The sequence below is a fragment of the Esox lucius genome, chromosome 7 (assembly GCF_011004845.1).
Source record: "Esox lucius isolate fEsoLuc1 chromosome 7, fEsoLuc1.pri, whole genome shotgun sequence".
Lineage (NCBI taxonomy): Eukaryota > Metazoa > Chordata > Actinopteri > Esociformes > Esocidae > Esox > Esox lucius.
The window spans coordinates 14,274,154-14,297,013 of NC_047575.1; the positions used below are offsets into that span (position 1 = coordinate 14,274,154).

The 22,860-nt window shown below is 41.4% G+C and overlaps 1 protein-coding gene across 2 annotated transcripts in view; it reads right to left on the minus strand.

Annotated features, from left to right (window-relative positions):
- The window catches only part of efnb3a (ephrin-B3a), a 34,372-nt gene extending 15,136 nt beyond the window's left edge, over positions 1 to 19,236 (minus strand). The window contains exon 1 of one of the 2 annotated variants that reach the window (XM_010894640.4): positions 18,192 to 19,236. In XM_010894640.4, the coding sequence (XP_010892942.1) occupies positions 18,192 to 18,331 (140 nt within the window). In that variant the 5' untranslated portion in view covers positions 18,332 to 19,236. Of the gene's footprint in view, positions 1 to 17,237; positions 17,558 to 18,191 lie in introns of those variants that run through there. The other variant, XM_010894641.4, reaches the window with a different exon arrangement.
- Between the last annotated feature and the right edge of the window lie 3,624 nt (positions 19,237 to 22,860).

The following is a 22,860-nucleotide window of genomic DNA, read 5'->3' on the forward strand; positions in this document are numbered from 1 at the left end:
GTGTACAGGACCACCTGATGACCACACCGCTGCTATGAGTAAGCCTTCAGCCTCAGCTCCCTGGCTCTCCATTAAGCGCTTTGTTCCCTGAGAGCCTGGTGACATTTCAGCACAGTGAGCGACAAGCAGACAAATTAACCAGGGTGCTGCAGGCTCCTCTCATCGTCTCTCTCTCTCTTTTTCCTCAGATCAAGGTGTTTAGGAAGACAGGGAAACAAGGGTTTGTGCTGTTTGTTAGAGGATGATAATAAATCATTGCCTGCTATTTTAATGTTGACTTTTTCCTGTGTCAGATACTATAGTAGAAGACGCTATGAATTTTTCTGGGTACCATTATCTTCACCTAGGCTAGGTTTAACCTAGTCTGGGTACCATTATCTTCACGTAGGCTAGGTTTAACCTAGTCTGGGTACCATTATCTTCACCTTGGCTAGGTTTAACCTAGTCTGGGTACCACTATCTTCACCTTGGCTAGGTTTAACCTAGTCTGGGTACCATTATCTTCACCTAGGCTAGGTTTAACCTAGTCTGGGTACCATTATCTTCACCTAGGCTAGGTTTAACCTAGTCTGGGTACCATTATCTTCACCTTGGCTAGGTTTAACCTAGTCTGGGTACCATTATCTTCACCTAGGCTAGGTTTAACCTAGTCTGGGTACCATTATCTTCACCTAGGCTAGGTTAAACCTAGTCTGGGTACCATTATATTCACGTAGGCTAGGTTTAACCTAGTCTGGGTACCATTATCTTCACCTAGGCTAGGTTTAACCTAGTCTGGGTACCATTATCTTCACCTTGGCTAGGTTTAACCTAGTCTGGGTACCATTATCTTCACCTTGGCTAGGTTTAATCTAGTCTGGGTACCATTATCTTCACCTAGGCTAGGTTTAACCTAGTCTGGGTACCATTATATTCACGTAGGCTAGGTTTAACCTAGTCTGGGTACCATTATCTTCACCTAGGCTAGGTTTAACCTAGTCTGGGTACCATTATCTTCACCTTGGCTAGGTTTAACCTAGTCTGGGTACCATTATCTTCACCTTGGCTAGGTTTAACCTAGTCTGGGTACCATTATCTTCACCTAGGCTAGGTTTAACCTAGTCTGGGTACCATTATCTTTGGCTTGGCTAATGTTTAACCTCTATGTCTTCAAACCTATCCCCTTTCTTTAGCCATGTTCTGCCTAGACCCCAACAAGGTCCTTTCCTGGTCCTACAGGCAGTTAGAGATGCCTGAGCTTAACAGTCAGGAGATCTACACAGATAGAACAGGGAATGAGTCAGGGCACATCCTGAAGAAACAGTTATCTTGTTCTCAGCATGCAACCATCACATGGACCCATTTAGCCAAGCAAGTAGAGAATGATGCATTTGAGTCAGGTAAAAGTAATCAGCTCCCTGTGACACCGAGATGGGTAATTGAGTCACACCACTGTACCTTGTTATCTTCTCCACACGCACACACTCACGTATTCCACAACAACACTTGGATTTGCGCTATTTAAGTCTCCTTATTGGCACATTCCAAATATGTGCTATTTTTATCCGTCCAGCTAATGTCAAGCTTGCCGTGACTCAACGTCCCAGTCACACTGTATGGCAAGCCAATCAAGCTTGTCTGTGGCTTGTCCTACACACGTGACATCAGTGATCGAAACGAACCTTGCAATGTCACTCTCCTGTCATAACTGTAACCTGAGGTCACCTCCTGACGAGGTCTGGTCCACAGAGTTGACCTGGTTCAGGCTTATGTTTGAGACTGGAATTGAAGACTCTAGGTCTTTTGTGTGGACTTCTGGATGGTCCTCTTGATATTACTGGGATTAGAGGGACAGCACGGCGGGACATAGGCACTGAGAACGGGTTGCGGTCATATTCAACATGGATGTGGGCTTCAGAAAGAACAGTTGGCTCCTTTGAAATGCTGCTTGATGCTCATCTGGAGAAACTTTCATTTGTCTGATCTCACATTGTCATTGAAGCAAACTGCATGAATACTGCATTTCCTCCTTTAACTTATCTTTCTTAAAACAATGTTAAATGAGTGCCCTATTCTTCGCTGATGAAGCGGATTCTGATTCAGTATTCATGGTAGGGTTTTTGAAGATGTGCCATAAATGATGAATCAAGACTGCATCCCTAATCTAAATATCAGATAAAAACTGGTCAGTATGAATCCATCAGTCATTACAACAAAGCAGAAGGTAAAAGAAAGGGCAACCATCATTTACTCGACTTTCAGGCCGGGTCTACATTTGCTAGAGTGTTTTCGTTATTGACAGCTTTTAATTGCGATCCATGCTGCGCTCGCCAGGATTTGGTGTGTTGCTCATGTGGGCAGATTGAAATGGCCTTTGGCTGCCTCCATAGCCCAGTGTTTATGGGAATGTGGGTGTTTGCTTCATTGCGTGCCTGCGCCCTCGCCTCCTATTTCACACCCACTGCACTGTGTTAGCTCCAGGTCCAGCTGTAGCCCCCCTAACGCTATTGTGAATACACTTCCAGTTCCATGTTTGCCGACACCAGTGTGCCTCAACGCTCTGCTGGACTTGTTTTCAGGGAAAGCTCCCCTTTAATCCCCCAACCCCGGTCCGGAGCGCCTGTATAGAGGACAACTGTACCGGGAGAGCTCCACTCAACCAGCTAGTCAGCTCGGGTCCAAGGAAGGCCGGCACCATCTCAACCCAACCTTAGCCCGCCCGCCCGCCCAGGGTGGACACATTGAGGGTGGCCTGACTCGTTAAAGAATAGCTTTCATAGGCATGAGGTGGAACATGGTTTAGCACTGCATACACAGAGCTCTCAGGGTTTTACGCCGTGGTTAATTACATGTCAATAAACCATACAACACTGTCACTGAGAGCAATCCCATCTGGGAACGCTCTGCTGGTTAACACATCAATATCGGGCCCAGAAATGTGAACTTTGTGACGTCAACCCCCTAAAGCAGCACAGTTTGGTGAAGTGCTGTCACAACGGTCCTGCTTTCAGGACTCGTCCCCCAGACCTGCTAAGTGATTGCTGCTTTATCTGAAGTACTTTCTGAGTGTTGTTTTGAGCCCATATCAGTGCTATTTAATGAGTAAGGGGCTAAGAGATAGTCACCACATTCCCACCCCATGAGTCAGTCCCTAGCAGATGCCGCTCTTAAAATACAGTAAATGATTAAACCATGCTGATTAAAGATGAAACTAACAGACTAACAATGTAACTTCCCTTTGTTTGGAGGATGAGTGCAGCAGAAAGCCAAAGAGCACAGAGGAGAAAGAACTACTCCCTTGAACGTTCTCATCTTCCTCTTCATCTTCTCTCCCCCTCGTCTTCTTCATTCACGTCTTCCGCACACACATTAGAACCTCAGGGAACGTCTGGGCTTGCATTATTTGCTATATTTTTCTCCCCCAATGCTAAGTTTCTTTGGAGAGAAGTGTGTGTATTTGAAACAGAAAGACGGATGTATCAGTATGCAACTAAGGAGACGGAGAGAACTGAAGAAAAGAGATGAGGAGAATCAGAAAGGCAGAGAGAGAGAGAAAGGGGTTCAATTAGGTGCTGTAGAAAGGGAAACATGGCTCTGGTTTGTTAAAACAACTACATGTCCGGGGCCTGATTGGTTTGTTTATGTGTATTCTTATGGCTGACATGGCTCTTGGGCCTTCATTCCATGGTCCCCCAATTACCCATAACGGTCTGCAAGGCCTAGAAACAAGATTATTCGTGCCACTTAACCTTTATGAAACAGGGAGCGAGGAGCAGAAAGACATGGGAGACAGGATAGAGAGGAACAGGGAGATGAGGGAGGGTTGAGAGGATTCAGATCAAACAAGCAGAAAAATAAGGGAAAGCCAAGCATGTGTTTTCATTATAGTGATGCAGTGTTCTAAGAATCGACCTCATATGGAGGTAACAGGAACGTTGTGATACTTTTCCGCCCCACCTCACAGTGAAACCATCATCAGTATAATCTTTAAGACCGAAATGACTCCATTCTCCACAACACGCTCTCATGCTCTGCCAAGGCTTTGAAGGCATGCCAGGGAAGCACCTTTGAAACAGAAAATTAAAAACGAGGAGGACGGTGAAAGGGGATTTGCAAATGATACTGGCAGGTAACTATGAGGGTGTGTAAAATGAAGAGAGCAACTGTTAGTGTGGGTGTAAGCCACACATACATTCCAGTAGGTGTATGTGTAAGAGAAAAAAAGACCTCTATATCACACAGCCTTAAACTGATTTACTCATCACTCTGTCCATTCTGTCCATGTCCCAGAGCTGATGAAGCCATTGGATTAATGAAAATGTTTCATCAGATTAGTCTGCTGCCAGGAATCCCAATAAACATTAGATTCAGCATACACATTTAAGCAGTGTACAGACTGGTAACCCATGACGGGAAACATTCACATTGGTCAGGTTTTGATTTAAAGAGTCTGCTCCAGACGGCTTTGTCGCTGTTCCTTGTGGTAATGACGTTATGTAACAACAGCGGCAACGTTCTCCACATCATCGCTCACATTACACCTGAAAGTTGTGAATAGGTGAGAAAGTGGTTGATAGGTTAAAAACACATTGTACACAGGGAAAGACGGAGCTACTAAGTTAGTGATGACAGGGTGAACACTAGTAATTAAGAGATGACAGAAGAGGGGAGTGAGAGGCAGAGAGGAGAGAGAGCGAGAGAAAGAGTATAATCCCCTCACAGACTGCTTTGTTGTCTGACTGACAGTGGAGCACTCCACAAGAGGGGAGTGCTGGGTGTGTGTTGTGTAGGAGGATTATCCACTGTTACTCTCACACCCCTAATCCGAGGTCAAGTGGTATAGCCCATTTTGTGCAGTTTCCAAAGTCACTTTCACAAATCTATGAAAAAAAACACCCTGTTTTATAAACAAGCAATTCACTGCAAGTTTGCATACATTGGAGTACAGTTCACCCATTCAAACGCATACCCACTGCAGTGTCTATCGCCTCCCTTCATTTGACACTGTTTATTCTCCACAGTTCAATCGAGACTATCTATCTGTTAAATATTTAGACTGGAAAACACACATGCCTAACGCAGACACGCCTAAGCGCTCGACGTAAACCAGACACACGCGGCTGTCTGAGAGGGAGATATCACAGGAGGACAGGGTCGGACAGTTCCTCACCACTGGATGAGTAAACAATGTCTAAACACCCTGAGTGATCCAGCCGCTGAGTGACTGACAGGAAATACACACGGCCCATAACAATGAAACCCACACCCCTGGGAACGACACACACACACACACGTACAAAGCATCCAGACGCACAAGCACTCCTTTCTCAAACAAGACAACAAAAAAAACGATAAGATTTGGAACACGCAACAACTCTGAGAGCATTCAACTGACTCTGGCTGTCAGTAATTGGGGGGTAATGAGGCTGAACACATGCAAAGATGCGGGAAGCTCATCCTCAAACGCCCCCTGCCCCTTCCTCACTCTTCTGACACTGTATCTGTTTCCTTTCTTTCCCCAATCTTTAAAATGTTTTAATCTGAAACACTTAGCCTAGTTAACCAGGCCTTTATCCTCAGCCAATTAGCAGGCAATTCATTAAATATTGAGCAGCCTGTGAAGGATTAATGTTTAATGCCCATTTGAAGGAGAGAGATGTACAACAACTTCCCCTGGAGCGATGCACAGAGACAGGCTGCACTCAGAAGCGTTTAGTCATTTACTGAGCCTACACCACTCTGCCTCAGATGTCAGAGGCCCCCTGCACTACCTAACCCCGCCCACCCACTCCAACCCACCCACTCCAACCCACCACACACAGGCAGCTCTCTGCCGAGTGCAGGGATACTTCTCTATGACTTGCTTCATCTGTCTGTCAGTATACATTTCCTATGCCGGGCCGGGGCTCCATTGGTTGTCCACCGTGTCAGTTTGCATTGTCCATGTTGTTGTTTTCATTGGGAGTGTGTGTGCGCGTGCATGTGTGTGTGTCTGTCTCTGCAGTGTCCATGTTAAAGTGTGATCTGTCTGTGTGAATTATTTCAGTCGATCTGTCGGTTGGTCTGTTTGTCGATCTGTCTGACATTCTGGGTTATGTGTGCATCCTCATTTAGAGTGTGATATTCTGTGTGTCTGGACCGAAGGTGTGTCTGTATTCCATGTGTGTCTGTATTCCATGTGTGTCTGCATTCCATGTGTGTCTGTATTCCATGTGTGTCTGCATTCCATGTGTGTCTGTATTCTTGTGTGGCTGTATTCTGTGTGTGTCTATATTGTCGTGTGTGTCTGTATTGTCGTGTGTGTCTGTATTGTCATGTGTGTCTGTATTCTTGTGTGTCTGCATTCTTGTGTGGCTGTATTCTGTGTGTGTCTATATTGTCGTGTGTGTCTGTATTGTCGTGTGTGTCTGTATTGTCATGTGTGTCTGTATTCTTGTGTGTCTGCATTCTTGTGTGGCTGTATTCTGTGTGTGTCTATATTGTTGTGTGTGTCTGTATCGTTGTGTGTGTCTGTCTTCCGTGTGTGTCTGTATTCCGTGCGTTGGTCGTCTTGGCCATCAGGAGTCTGAGGAGAAGCTGTCCAATAGGCCATGAGTAAACACACTGCCCTTTTCAGATATCCCAGGAACATTAGATTCCATACGGATGAGAGGTTCTCAGCAGAGCTCTGTCTGTCCCTCTGGCCCCCACCTCAATGCAGACCTATGGTGCCCTCTAAAAATATCGGCACCCTTGGTAAATTTGAGCAAAACAGGCTGTGAATTATTCGCACCCCTAGAACGTGTTATGAGTAAAATCTAACTAAAGTATATTTCCATTCATATTTTACGTTAAGTTCACCTGAGTGGTTACGAAAATGTAAAGAAATAGTTCGACATAGTTGTTTATCTCAAGTTTTCATTTTTACTATATACATCTTATTTTCAAATGAACTTCATATTTTTAAAGGTCAATTTTGGTATCAATCCACGTTTTTTTCAAGTTTCGACAAGGTTCAACTTTACTGACTACCCGGAACAACCTCTTAACATTCGCCAACTACCAATGTGTGACGACAGACAGTTTGCATACCGTCCGTCATCAAATTCGCCAGCTGTTAGTATGCAGTAAAAAAGAACGATGCAAGCGCGACAGATTACTACGTTTTTTTTAGTTGGTTTCCGTTTGCAACGCAGCTTTTGTAGCTCAGGATGCAAAGTTTCAATTAATTAATTTTGGCAACGCTAACCAGGGCTCGCAACTAAGTTTTTGTCCCTCACTGTCCCGTCCCAAAATTAGAATACTATATATTTTTTTACATTCTGAAATACCAACATGGGTTTAAGTTCATTTGCAACAATTTTAAAGTATTTTTTTTATTTCTGACACAGTCAGTTGACATTACATAAATAAAATGACGAAGATGACGACGCTGAGATATTCTATTCCACCACTAGCTGCCCGGTTAAACAACATAACACCACAAGACTTATCTTTCTCTGCTTCACCCACACTTTCATCATATAGTAACTAACAATAACGTCCGCCAGCAAAATATAGCTCAAACGTGTCTCCCTGTACTTAGTCAGCAAGTAAGCAGCTTGGTGTATCTAGCTAGCGAAGTTAGTTCACGTTTGCTAGCTACGCTCAGACTAAGGTTGGTCATTAGATACAGATCAAAATTGCCATAGCAACTCCTGGAATTACCATAGCAACCCCCGGAATACGCAACCTCAGTCTGCAGAAGAAATGTGCATTCTAATATACCTAAATACCCAACAATACAATAATTTCCATTTTTATAATGATTCTGCATTTTCATAACCTAAGTAATTACATAACGATGTCTAGCCAGGCATCATTGTTTCAAACCTGAAAGTTTTACATAGGCTATTTTAGCTTTCTTATAGCCCATAGCCAAAATTAATCCGACCACAGAAAAAATTTAGATCATTTTCTGATTTACCATTGAAACCTGCATTTCTTTCCTATTTGGTTTACAAAACGTTTATTTGACTGTCCTAAAGCAGTAAGGCACAATCCTATCGTTTCATTTTCCCTCTTTCATTTCCCCCATTAGCTATAGTCAGTCCATCCTTCACAGTACAAAAACTACTCGCATCAAGTGCACATTTAAGAAACAGCCATCTTCCAGATGAACACATTGCAGCACTTTTAATGTGCTAGTTATTCATAGTTAATTCCCTTTTAAGCTAAATATGATGGTTTCATCGTCCTTGTGTTTAAACATGTTTGTATGGAACCACTGGTGAATGCTTTTTGTAAGTCTATGTTGAACCGTCCGAGACATTTTGCATCGTTCTCGGGGATGACAGGATGCCGTTAATTTCGAACCTTGGTGCTAACAATGCTAATTCCTGAATAATGGCTTTTCATGAAAAATGACTCCATGGGCCTTCATGAACAACAACAAGGGTAAGCATTATTTCACCCAAATATGACTCTAGGTCGAACTATCACAAGTGATAAGCCACAACTTCCTGTTTCACTAGGGTATGAATATGAGGTGACACACAGGCCGAATTCCCATAGTCATCCATCACCAGTGTTTCCCGCTTACTGTAATCAGAGATCAAGCGTGCCGCACAAACCCTGAAAAGTGAAGCCAAAACGTCTCGATCGCCCCCTGGTGAGTGGTCCCAGTATAGGTCATAAACCCCGCCCTCCCCATGTTATTCAATGGGACGCGAGACCAACTAAACAATTAAATTACCCTTCAAATATATTTTTTCCGAAGCTGGTTTCTGTCATTTACTGTAGTTTGTATCACGCTAATGTAAATTCAAGAGTTTGTTTTTAAAATAAGTTTGTTTTTAGTTAGTTATTTAATGCTCTAAAAACGGTGGTGTGACGTCGTGATTCACAGCTGTGATTGACAGCTATCTGAGCCGAGGAGCCACTGAATCTTCGGAGGACTGAGGAGATTGGAACTTTACATTTAATCTCTAAATTTCTATAATTGATATAATTTCACACGGACATAATGGGTTGTTCTGCAGTACATTGTGCTAACCGATCTGGCATTTCCAATCGATCTTTGAATTTTTTTCAGTAAGTTAAATTTATAAGCTATTTAATTAGTAAATAAATGTAATGGGCTAGCTAACGTTAGCTAAAAGACAACAAGCCTCGTTAATAGCCATGTTAATAGCTAGCAGTTGATCGTTAGCTAGAAGTTACCAATTATTTTTGTATTAGGCCTATTCTAAATTAAGGTTAAACATGATGTAACTTAGGCTATAACATATCGTCTAGGTTTAACAAGCAAAGGTTGTACTGTACTTGGACTTGCGATTGATTACGGTATGCGCATTCTGCGAGGGAGAGTGAGGGCGGGGCACAGGGGTGGGGCATTTGATTTCGCGGCTTTACTGCTTTACTTCCTTCTCGCTACTGCGCATAACTACTGCGCAGAACTGGTCCCAAGATCGCTATCTGCGCAGACGCAAGTCCAAGATGTCAGCGCCGTATCAGGACACTGGTGGCTTCATTTTTCACCAATGGAAAAGAGCGAAAGGGCGTCGTCCATTATTTATACAGTCTATGTCAGAGATTCGTTCAACCACTGCTAAAGTGTGATGTTCTGCCGCTGAAAAAATATTTTTACAAAATATTCAGAATGTTTTTAAGAATATTATTTACCAAGCTGAGCACAGTTTACCATCACACGTAGTTTACAGTAGTACAAGCATCAGCGGATAGCAATAATGTACTGCACTCGACGTTAAGAGAATCAAGCTTGCAAGTGAGGTCAGGGAAACATAACTGGTTGTGTCTGTGCACATGCTGACTGTGTGGAACTTTCAGTAAAGTGGCTGTTACATTGACAAAAAGCAGCCAGTCTGAGAGACAAAGGTAAGAAGCTAGCTAACTGTTAGAACTCGATAGCTACAATTGGCTACAATAAGATTTCAGTTTTTCGTATTTTGCCTTCAAAATAAGTTTGCAGTGAAGTCCACGTGATATACTTATATAGTGTGTATTGTTTACATTTTCAAAGGAATAACTGGAAAAAATATAAACTAAACAAATTACTGTTTCAATAATACTGTACATAAGGTTAAGAATTTTATAAGCTGGAGCAGTTTGAATTATTTTTATTAATCTAGAGAACATATCTAATATAAAATTAATGTTGTTTATTTGCTGGTGCTCATTAGCTATGGACAGGGATTGTATTAGAAATCCAACCACACTATATTTTCCACCCATCTACTGTAAAATACAAGGGATCCTTTTTGCGGAAAAAAGAAGTGTGTGCTGCAATGAATGTATTGTACGAAATCCTCATCATTTGGGAGGCGATTCATGATCACTTTTTGAGAGAATGGTTAATTGAGGTGGAGGACTTACGTTATTAGTAGGGTTTAGTTAATAAAGTAATGTAAAATAATGTCAGGAAAATAAAGTTGACAAGCAAGAGAGACTGAGGTACATGGTACCCCCCCCCCCCCCCCACCCTCTGCTGGAAAAGTAGGGGAAACACTGCATGACTTATGATGGATCACTGTGATAGCCACTGCAACTAACGCAGTAGATAGCACAGATGATGTTTTGATTGGTTTAGCTATTTACTTTATTTATTCTGTGTTCCGTAGTTATGGAAAGGGCCCATCAACTTTAACCCCATTTGAAACAAAAGTCTGTGTTAATTATTCCAGCATCCGACGGTTGGAAGTGACACTGCTTCAAACAGGTCAGTATGCTCATAGTTAGTAATGAAAATGTCAGATCCAAATGGAGTTACAGGACCGATATATACAACTCTGCCGATAGGTGGCGTTAAGTTGCATAGGGCACCTTTAAATACCCCTTATTTTTACTCACTAAGTCAAACTTTTTCATTTCATACAGTATTGTGATTTTAGATTTGGCCACTTGGTTCTTGAATGTACAATATGTAAGTGCAAATTCACTTTTAGGACTGATTTTGCCAATGTCTCCTCTGCCTATTTAAAGACGCATTTTGGAACCTTGTTTTAAATGTCCCGTTTTGGATTTGGTGTGTCAAACACACACCAATCAGCCATAACATTATGACAACCTGCCTAATATTGTGTAGGTCCCCCTTTTGGCGCCAAAACAGCCCTGATCCTTCAAGGCATGGACTCCACTAGACCTCTGAAGGTGTGCTGTGGTATCTGGCACCAAGACGTTAGCAGCAGATCCTTTAAGTCCTGTAAGTTGCAAGGTGGGGCCTCCATGGATTTGACTTGTTTGTCCAGCACATCCTACAGATGCTCAACTGGATTGAGATCTGGGGAATTTGGAAGCCAAGTCAACACCTTGAACTCTGTGTTTTCCTCAAACCATTCCTAAACCATTTTTGCTTTGTGGCAGGGCACATTATCCTGCTGAAAGAGGTCAATGCTATCTGGGATTACCGTTGCCACAAAAGAGTGTACATGGTCTGCAACAATGCTCAGGTATGTGGTACGTGTCAAAGTAACATCCACATGAATGACAGGACCCAAGGTCTCCCAGCAGAACATTGCCTAAAGCATCAACACTGCTGGCTTGCCTTCTTCCCATAGTGCATCCTGGTGCCATGTGTTCTCCAGGTAAGTGATGCACACACACCCAGCCATCCATGTGATGTAAAAGAAAACGTGATTCATCAGACCAGGCCACCTTCCATTGTTCTGTGGGCCAGTTCTGATGCTCACGTGCCTAGGCACATTCGGCAGTAGACAGGGGTTAGCATGGGCACCCTGACTGGTCTGCGGCTATGCAGCCCCATATGCAACAATCTGCGATGCACTGTGTGTTCTGACACCTTTCTATTAGAACCAGCATTAACTTTTTCAGCAATTTGAGCTACAGTAGCTCGTCTGTTGGATTGGACCACACAGGCCAGCCTTCGGTCCCCATGTGCATCAGTGAGCCTTGGCCACCCATTACCCTGTCGCTGGTTCACCACTTTTCCTTCCTTGGACCACTTTTGATAGGTACTGACCACTGCAGACTGGGAACACCCCACAAGGGCTGTAGTTTTGGAGATGCTCTGACCCAGTCGTCTAGCCATCACAATTTGGCCCTTGTCAAAGTCGCTCAGATCCTTATGCTTGCCCATTTTTCCTGCTTCTAACACATCAACTTTGAGGACAGAATGTTCATTGTTGCCTAATATATCCCACCTACTGACAGGAGCCATGATAACAAGATTATCACTGTTATTCACTTCACCTGTCAGTGGTCATAATGTTATGGCTGATCGGTGTACATGCATTATAAATCATATCTGCAGATCCTTCAGAGTTGAACTGCCATCATTTAGTGCACAAGATACAGGGTCCTTCATGTCATCTGGCACTCTGAAGAGAGTAGGATTTCGGATTTCCAGGCTAAATGCCATGAGTAATTATGATAACAGAAAAAAATACATTGAATACATCAATCAAATCCATGCAGCATATATTTAATATGTTCCCAATTAGAAGTTAGATCTATTAGCACTCAGCAATAGGTTCAATTCTCTCCTTTGATAAGCTACATTTCTTTGGAAACCAAACAAAAAAATCATCCTATGGAAAGAAATTAATGGTGTAATAATGTAACATGCAACGGTGTGCAATTGAAAAGCAATGCATGTTTTCTTTTCTGCACTAAACCATTTTGATGCATTTCAGTACCTACAAATGATAGACCTAAATCCTTCATATTTCTATTTGGTTTACCATCATAAAGATATTGTGTTTGCTATTTAGGTGTGTTTACTATAAATATATAGACGCTATTAAGGTTTTTAGGGTTTTTCCAAGCCAGTGTGCATCTGGTTGCTTGGTCTTTAGGGGTTTTAGTCTGGGTATCTGTATAAGCACTTTGTGTCAACAACAGATCTAAAATAGGCCTTATAAAATACATTTGAATGATCAATTAGTATGGAAGTAGCCTAAAGGCCAAATTCACTTCTTTACATAATCACATTGGTTTTCCAATAGCCCTAAGGTGGCTTCAGAAAGAAAATGAAATTGCATGATGGACCATGTTGTGACTATGGTAAAACATTTCACTGTCCTAGGGTAGCTGATATCATACAGAAATCGTAAAAAAAAAAAAAATGAAAAAGTGATGGACAATATTTTTCTTACAGAAGTGGTCCCCAGAGGAACATGACCATGCTTTGCTTAAACAAAGATACACAGCAGCAAAATCAGCATCAGACAAAGCACGTAGTAAAATGAGGGTAAATATGGATTTGGCGTTTATTAGAAGGTAACGGCTGAAAGATTTGTACTGGACAAGTAAGGTAACATCAAATACCTATTGTAGCTTTAACTAGAAAGTCAAGGAAAACTATGTAGAAGTTAGTGCTAGATTAATGATGATGGAGAAAAAATAATTCGACTGAAAAAATAATTGTTTTGTTTATTTATGGGAGCACAGATAACTTTCAGGAAGGCTTCTCCAAAGTTTTTGGTCAAGACGATAAGCTAACGTTAGCTTGCTAAATTGTGTCCCAGCTGACACTACTTTATTCCATTTCCTGTTGGAAAATAGTGTTTCAACCTAGCTAATATTTGTGGAGTTCTCTGTAAAGAAAAAAAAACATGCATTGTGTGTTAATTTACCAAATCTAATTCAATTACTTAGCCTTTAGCTAGATTTAGCCTTGTGCCAACTGGTCAAAACTCTCATATTATTTCCCTGTCAATGGTCTTACGGTCATGTAGTATCACTAGCTTGCTATAGCATGATTATGCTTTCAAGTTCGCTAGCTAACCATCATTGAGTCTCTGAAACATGGCAATGCATCTAACAAAATAGATTGCAAAAAAGATCCCATATTACTTTTTGATTGGTTAAGCGGTTTATTTTGTTTATTAAGGTTATGAAAAGGCCCATCAACTTCGACACCATCAAACAGGAATGTCTGTGGTATTGATCCAGCATAGATGGTTGGAGGAGACAGCGGTGACAGTGCATCAAACCGGTCAGTTTGCTCGTAGTAAATTGTGATAGTGTCAGATCCTAATGGAGTTATTGAACAGATATTCAACTCACTACCGATAGGAGGAGCCAACTTGCATAGTCCACCTTTAAATGTCAGTACAATTCATTGGAGATCATATTGCAACAAGGACTCAAAGGAATCTGTAGAATTCCAGTTCAAACCATAAAGCCCAAACAAAGTCACCCAAACTGGCGCCTGCAGATTACATTTTTCAAAACTGTAACAATAACAATATGTTCTGGTAAATCATGGACTACAATATTTATAAAATTTGATTTATTATATTGTGGACCCTACCCTGCCATACAGTCTCCCTTATATAGTGGGAGTATAATTTAGCTGGACAGGTGAGCACCAGGCTATCACGGGCTAAAGCTGTGTAATGTACTTTTTAAAGCAGTGAAAGGTAACTTTTTTGAAAGGGTCAATTAGATCATGCCTGGGAGGCAGTCCAGTTACAAAACTACGGCAATAACTTCCCCCTGTGCAAAATCCACCCACAAGCGCAAGGCTAATCTGACACCCTTCTGTAATTTCCCTGTAGCCCTCAGCAACATGTGTATAGGTGATGGAAAGACCACACAGGCTAAGTCCCAATTCTCTAATTTTCTTTCATACAAGTGCACACTTCTGTTGAAGGAAGATGAATTAGGACATGATGGCAACAGGGGAAACTCCTTGGAGTACTGTTGTTGAGAAGGGATAATCCACACAGGGAAGATTTACTTCAGTGCCAAGTAATGACTCGCAACAACTCCATGCAAACTGTCAACCTTTCTATCCATGTAGTTTAAGTAATATGGGATACTGACTTGTAAATTCGCTTTTTGTTCAGTGAAGATGTCCCCCACAGCTGTCTACAGTAGGCTACATACAGTTGTGCTCAAAAGTTTGCATACCCTTTTAGAATTGGTAATATATGTATTATTTGTAAAGACAACATGAGTGAGCAGGTTTTATTTCTTATGGGATTCACATTCAACTGTATGTCATAAAAGAATGGCAATCATAAAACAAAACATTGCAATGAAGAAAAAGAATGAACTGACCCCCAAAATTCTGCATACCCTTAGTTCTTAATACTGTGTATTACCCCCTTTAGTGTCAATGACAGCATACAGTCCTATGTAATAGTTGTCTACAAGGCCCTGAATTCTTGCAGGTGGCATAGCTGCCCATTCATCATGGCAAAATGCCTCCAGATCATGCAAAGTCTTTGGTTGCCTTGCATGAACTGCACGTTTGAGATCTCCCCAGAGTGGCTCGATGTTATTAATGTCAGGAGACTGTGATAGCCACTCCTAAATATTCACCTATTTCTGCTGTAACCACTGGAGGATCAACTTGGCCTTGTGCTTAGGATCATTGTCGAGAGATCAAGAACATTGTCGAGAGATCCAAGAACGTCCCATCTGCAGCTTTCATGCAGAAGAATGCAAATTGTCTGCCAGTATTTTCTGATAACATGCTGCATTCATCTTGCCATCAATTTTCACTAAATTCCCTGTGCCTTTAGTGTGCCAGAAACTGAGGTGTGTCAAGGTGTTGTCGGGCATATTGTAATCTGGAGTTTTTGTGGCATTGGCACAGTAAAGGCTTCTTTCAGGCAACTCGACCATGCATCTCATTTTTGTATTGTGCTCCTTGAAATAAACACACCGTCTTTTTCCAGAGCAGCCTATATTTCTTCTGAGGTTACCTGTGGGTTTTTCTTTGTATCCCAAACAATTGTTCTGGCAGTTTTGGCTAAAATCTTTCTTGGTCTACCTTACTTTGGCTTGGTATGAAGAGATTCCTGAATTTTATTTTTATGTCCTTTTTCATCTTAAATCAAGTTTCATTACCTTGTTACGCAGGTCTTTTGACAGTTATTTTCAGCTCCACATAGCTCAGTATCTAGCCTGCTCAGTGCATCAACATGACAGCTAACAAACTCATTGACTATTTATACACAGACACAAATTGCAATTTAAAAAGCCACAGGTGTGGGACATTTTCAACTGAGTGTATCACCTTGTGTGTGTGTCACCTTGTGTGTCTGTAACAAGGCCAAACATTCAAGGGTATGTAAACTTTTGATCAGGGCCATTTGGGGGATTTCTGTTATCATTATGATTTAAAAAGGAACCAAACAACTATGTGATAATAAATGGCTACATATGATTACTATCCTTAAATAGAAAAATCTATGCCAACAAAAAATTGCATGATCAGTCATTTTCAAAATCAATACCAACATTTCGCAATTTCTGCCAGGGTATGCAAACTTATAAGCACAACTGTACATGTGGAACTCCTCAACAGATAGACACGCTGAGAGGGATCGAGAGAGCTGGGCACAACAATAAACATATTACTTTATTGTATATGGAACTCCACAACGAAGCATGATGGCTTGCATTCATAAATCTCATATAAGCTACTTCTTAGAACAGCCACATTCATACCTCGTAGTGATCCCTATCACTTTATACCTACGCATAACTAGGCATAGCTTTCTAGCGGATCAGCTGATATGTAGCTTTCAAACGTAAAAATAACCACTTACCAGCTAAAGGGTTTTCACGATGCATTTCATGTACAGTTATCTTCTAGTCCGTAAGTTAGCGAGCAGTGGACTAATATGGACGAACTAGTGCCTCTTCGTACAAGCAACTACTAGTTAGTTACCAAGCATTCTACATATATTAACGATTAGCCTATATTAGTTAATATGAGCTCAATAGGGTCCTCTCCAGCAAATACATTTGCCGTTGCCAATTTGCCATTGTAGCCTAATAACTCACCATGTTACCGAAACGCCGCCCACTGTATTTGATTGACATGCATGACACGACTTAGTAAAAGACAAAATCTAAACCCCAATTGCGATTCCTTTAGGAATGTCACTAGGTAGGATGAAAAATACAACAACAAATTGCAAAAGGAAGCATCGCAATTGCAAATTCACCTCTGGACCTCAAGACCTGTTCCAAACCATGTCGTCGCAATGAACCCACTAATCAGTGACTTATTTAGACCTGGGCTACCATGGGGGTTACAAGTAATGAGATAAAACAAAACCAGCATTCTCTGGACTTCGTAGGTTAAGAGTAGAATATCCCTGACATATTGTATGAAAATCTCAATCGTTAAGAATACATTGTCGTTTTGACACAGTTTTTGTTATCACAACAAGTAAATCAAATGGCAAACGCAATAGCCTACATTATTTTTCATGTCAGTGTCGTACTGGACAGACCACTGAAATGAAATATTAAGCCCACACATTTCTTTCACAAATTGGATGAAATTACGCACACACCATCGAGAAAAAGATGCTACGATATATTCATTTGAATTAGTTTCGTCGCGAAAAATGCATAACCATTTAGAAAACAGTGTTTGCATTTTCAGTTGAGTTGTTTCAGTTATGGACTTCGACACAGGCCTGTGAGAACAGGTGAAAGTCTGAAATGTAATAACTGATGATCTTGCTCGAACAGTTTTGGACACATCCTGGCCAAGTCCTCGCCGACTTTAATCACTTCCCCCTTGCGTGGATTCCAAAATCAGCAGTAGTCCGCCAAAGCGGGAACAGAGGCTTGAACCAACACACTGCATGCACGCGACCCTTTACGCTTACATCATGCGTGAAGACCACCCTTCTCTCAGTCAACTCTGACATAAGTGTGTCAAAAATTCGCTTTCCTCCACTTAACAACCACCGGGAGCAGTGTCTTTATTTTCATAGGCTCAGAAGGTTAGCCTATGCAATATAGTTTTACAATAGCACAAGCTATATTTAACTATTTGACATGCATCTCTGTTGAAGATAGCGAGCGACTTCCCTGGATAGAATCTCTTAGGTGACTCCAGGGATAGTTGTCCGCGGTCAGTAGGCTAATCTTCAACCAATGTAGGCATTATCCCCAGTCCCCACCTCTCACCTCCACCAGCAATATGTACTTTAGCCTTATTGAGTTTGGATATTGAATAAACCCGTGTAATTATAGACGAGACCTGCAATCGAGGCTCTCTAAAATTAATAATAGCTATCTCCTAGGAGTCTATGTTCCCCAGGAGATGGTTGTATTGCGTCCAATGTCTATCTCCAAACCACTCTACGGACTGCAAAGTCACGTATATAACCCACCGTTTCCCCTAGTATGACAGTAAATAAACGACGTAGGCCTCATTATGCAAGCTATTCAGTCAATCGACATGTTTCGAGGGGAACCTACAGCCTACATCTGAAATAGTGAGTTTAACCACTTACCTATTGTTCAGTGTATTCCAGTAAATAGGTTCCATGTTACTTGCAGCTGTTCCAAGTAAGTCCACAAGTAAAATAAAAATAATCCCCAAGCCGTCCCAATGCGCGAAAGCCATCCCCGTTCCTCGGGTCTCTCCTGCCATTTTATTCCCCGAAAAAGAAAGGAATCGATTCAGACGAAGAATCGCTAGGAGACCACGAACAAAGTTCACTAAATCCCTTGGAACGCACAACTGTGGCGTGACTTCGGGAACCACAGGTAAAACGTATCAAAATGTATCAGAGAGAATCAACAGGAGTTGGAATGTGTAGATACAATGTGTCAACCACTCTTGAGTTTGAAGTGCATTAGTGGCCACATGCAGCTTTCTGGTTTGAAACGCGTCCAGCAATAACGGACGCAACTGAGCGATGATAAGCACTGTCCATCCCTCTCCAAAATATGACAGATTCGGACAATCAAAGAATGCGCTGATTGTCGGTGTTATCGGAGTGAATGGCTGAACACTTGGGGATAATCATTTTTACACCGCGGGAGTTTATCTTGATTCGCAAAGTGGCATAGCCTACCTTGCAATGCACTGACTTGCTCGCGCCAGTGTCACTGCACAAGCATAGGCTGCAGAATTGGACTGGTCTGTATAAGCTATAAAAGGCAGCATTCACTGACCCAAGTTGATCATCGTCGCTTTTCCTCGTGCTCGTGTAAGCAGCACTTGAATATTTAACCTTAAGGCATTTACAGTTGTCTTCATTATGTTCTTTTTTTCTGCGTCTTAGCGTAGCCTAGCTTACAAAGATGTCGCTATGGCACAATCCTGAAAGAAAATCAAATCAAACTTCTTCAGGCAAACTTCAATAATGACAAAGAGTCAGTAAACATTGGCGCATTTAAAATATTGCACCTTGATAAACTCCTTCTGGACAAAGCCAGCTTCCCGATAGGTCTTTTCTCCTGTTCATAATACGGCATTAGGTTGGTTGCATCCTTCTCCCTCCACGCTCTGCCCTCAAAATCTCGTAGGCTACTGTGCTGCACACTGATAGAGGAGAGATGGAAAGGGGGAGGGATGGACTTGAGTAACCCAGCTATGCCAGCCTAGGTTCATCCAGTGTAGCCCGCTAATTGGCACCACTCAAATTGAGAGGATTCCTAGATATTAACATAATTTGAACAACTTCCCATTATCCCCATATCACATATATTATCCTTAAACCTTTACGAAAGCAGACAGACTCCGAAGGTAGACTTTTGAGTTTCTGCTGATGAAAGTGTCAAAGAAACAATATATCGTACTACATGCCCGGACACTACAGCCAACATAAATGCTGGTTATTAAAAGACCGATTTTCAGGGGAAAGCTATGCTCCCCCATCAGCTATTCTGTAGCATATGGTAATAATTAACTACGTAACAATTCTGCGACTCAATACCAGCGGTTCTATGACTGGGAAAGCTGAAAGGAAAAGCGAGTATAACGAGGTGGGAGCATAATTGAACCTACCATGCCTCCACGTGGCAACTTGTTAAACTGCATGGAGAAATAGATACATACGCTTTACAGCAATGGTTCTCATTGCTTACAGGAGCAAACAGGGTTAACTGACTTGCTCAAGAACAACAAATGTTAACCTTGCAGGCTCAGGCTCCATCTACAAACCTTTTGGTTACTGAATAGATATTCTAACCACTGGCTACCCTGCTGCCCTAAGTTGTAGATCAACATTGGAAACCACATTGAAATAGGTTGATAAACTGATTTTATAGCAATTTCAATCTGGGAAAAAATGACACAATGTTGCAAGTATATGCAGCAATTATATTAGACATGGGAACAACATTTCCACTTATTTTACTGTCAACAGTTCCAAATTGCTAATTTTCTTGTTGATGAAGAATGTTGGCAAGTTACAATTATGTAAATATGTTTATTATAATTTCTACGCACTGAGTACACACTTATAGCCAATATGACTTGTTTACGTCCAGACCTGATTAGTATAATAACAAAAGTATAAACACAACATGTTGTGTTGATCCCATGTTTCATGAGTTGAAATAAAAGACCCCAGACTTTTTCTATACCCACAAGTAGCTTATTTCTCAAATTTTGGGCACCAAATTGTTTACAATCGTGTTAGTGAGAATATCACCCTTGCCAAAATGATCCATCCACTTGTTGGGCATATAGAGATGCTGATTAAACAGCATGGTCATTACACAGGAGCATCTAGAGTGTCCGTTTATTGCTGAGGGCAATAAAAGGCCACTGTACTATAAACTGTTTTGCCACCGAACACAATACCACAGATGTCTCAAGCCAAGAATACTGTGCTTCTTCTCTTGCTGGATTGTCTGATACAAGCCACCTTCAGAACTGTAGGTTTGCACAGCCAAATAATTTCTACACAAGCCATCAGGAATGGTTTGTCTTTCCGGGATCTTGGCTGGGTGGCAGTTACTGACCAGGCATTGTAACTGACTCGTAGGGAAATAATCAAACTTGATGGCAACTGGCAAGCTGGAGAATAGCGCCGTCCACAAAGAGTTTAAGCTGTGCCCGGGTGAATGGCAGATTATTGTATACTGTTGTGAAGGCGAGCAGTTTGCTGATGACAACATTCTGAACAGTGCCCCATGTTGGCAGTGGGGTTATCACATGGGCAGACAAAAGTTAGACGATAAATTGCATTTTATCAATGGCAGTTTAAATGTATAAATACTGGGATGAGATCCTGAGGCCCATTGTCTGTACTGGGATGAGATTTCCATCACCTCATGTTCTAGCATGATACTGCTCAGGCCCATTTTTGCAACAATCTGTTCACAATTCCTAGAACCTGGAAATGTCTTGGGTGGCCAAAGGCCAGCATACTCTCCAGACTTCACTCACTGATCATGTCTGGAACTTGGCAAAGCCACAGAGGGACAATAGTCAAAAAGCCACCACCAAACAGTCTGATCAACTCTGATGTTTAGTGCTGTATGATGCAAATGATAACATGAGATGCTGATAGGCTTTTCTGATCCATCCTTACTTTAAGGTCAGTTATGAAGGGCACTAAATGGACTGTTTGTGACAGTCCATTTCCCAGTCATGAAATCCAAATATTAGGTCTAATGAATACATTTCAATTGACTGGATTTCCATATAAACTGCAAATTAGACATTTCTCAATGTGGTTACATTTCTTTGTTCAGCATGTAAAAAACTTACAACCTACCACAAGGTGACATGGAAAGCCATGCAGGCTATTCAAAATCTACTTATTAATACTAACAAAAATGTTAGAAATTGGATTTAAATCATAGGACCCCTTGCAACAAGAATGAACTGTATAACATTTTAAAGACAGTAAAAGAAAATGGATGACTCAGAAGTCTCCATAAAAACATTTTGGCTCATGAGCAGTACTTCAAAACTACTGGCAGAAATTACAATTTCTGGAACACGTCATTAAAGAGGGAAGAGTAACCAAAAGGAATGGCAGCACTGTGCAGCAGAAGTTGCCTGTTCATCATGTGAAACTGTCAGGCTAGAAGCAATCTGACAACACGCTCATTTGCATCTCACACAGTTTATTTATTCTGTAACACTTCTCTTCAAAAGAAAAAACTTGGCTATATACAATTCCCACCACCCCAATCTCAAAATCTGTCGAGTAGTGACATGGTCAAATATCCATAACACTTCATTTAAAACATATTTAGACAAATTTTGCATGACAAATTTCTTCTAATAATTTTAGCATTATACACTCACCAGCCACTTTAATAAGTACACCTGCATGTTAACCATAACAATCCAACAGTGAATAGTGTGGCTGCAAATGTGTAAAGCATGCAGACATGGTCAATAGGTTTAGATTTGTCAACTAAACATTAGAATGGGAAAGACTTAACTTTGGCCTTGGTATGATTGTTGGTGCCAGACAAGGCGGTTCCAGAATACAAAAAAAAACCCAAAACAGCGGATGTCCTGGGATTTTCATGCACTACAGTCTCACAACATTGCTGAGAATGGCGCAACAAACAAAATTCAGTGATCAGCAGATTTGTGGTAAAAGACACTTTGTTAACAAGAGCGCTAAAGGGGTCAATACTAGGTAAGTTTACTTAATAAAGTGACAGGTGTATTATTGTTTTTAAACTTTAATTCTGTTAGAAGAGCAAAACATTTCCCAAACCTACCTAACTCCATCCAACTAACGAGGCAGTTTTAGCATGGGCAACACCATGGAGGACTTCCAAAATGTTAAATGAGGCAACTGTGTGCAACATCCAACTCAAGTGGTTGATCACAGCTGTTGACGGTTAGTTGTGTCCAAATGGGTTAACAGGCAGAATCAGTACATCATAAAAGAAATGAGATTTCCTCAATGGTGCTGCCTGTGTATATATCCTAATGGGAATTATATGGCCGCTTTATCATTCTCATGTATGGCCTCTATTCTAGCACTGGTTTCAGAGGGTGGGGGGAATTCTGTACATTTAAGGCAAGTAAAATCAAAAGTTCAAATCGACAAACACAAAAAAATGAATAAAGACAAAATTGTTCACTATATACATCCAGGAGTTGAAACATGCCAGATCTGTGTGTCTTGTGTATGAATGTAACAGAGCATGAGTATAGTTGTACATTACATGTTTAAAGTCATTTTTAGAGTCCAT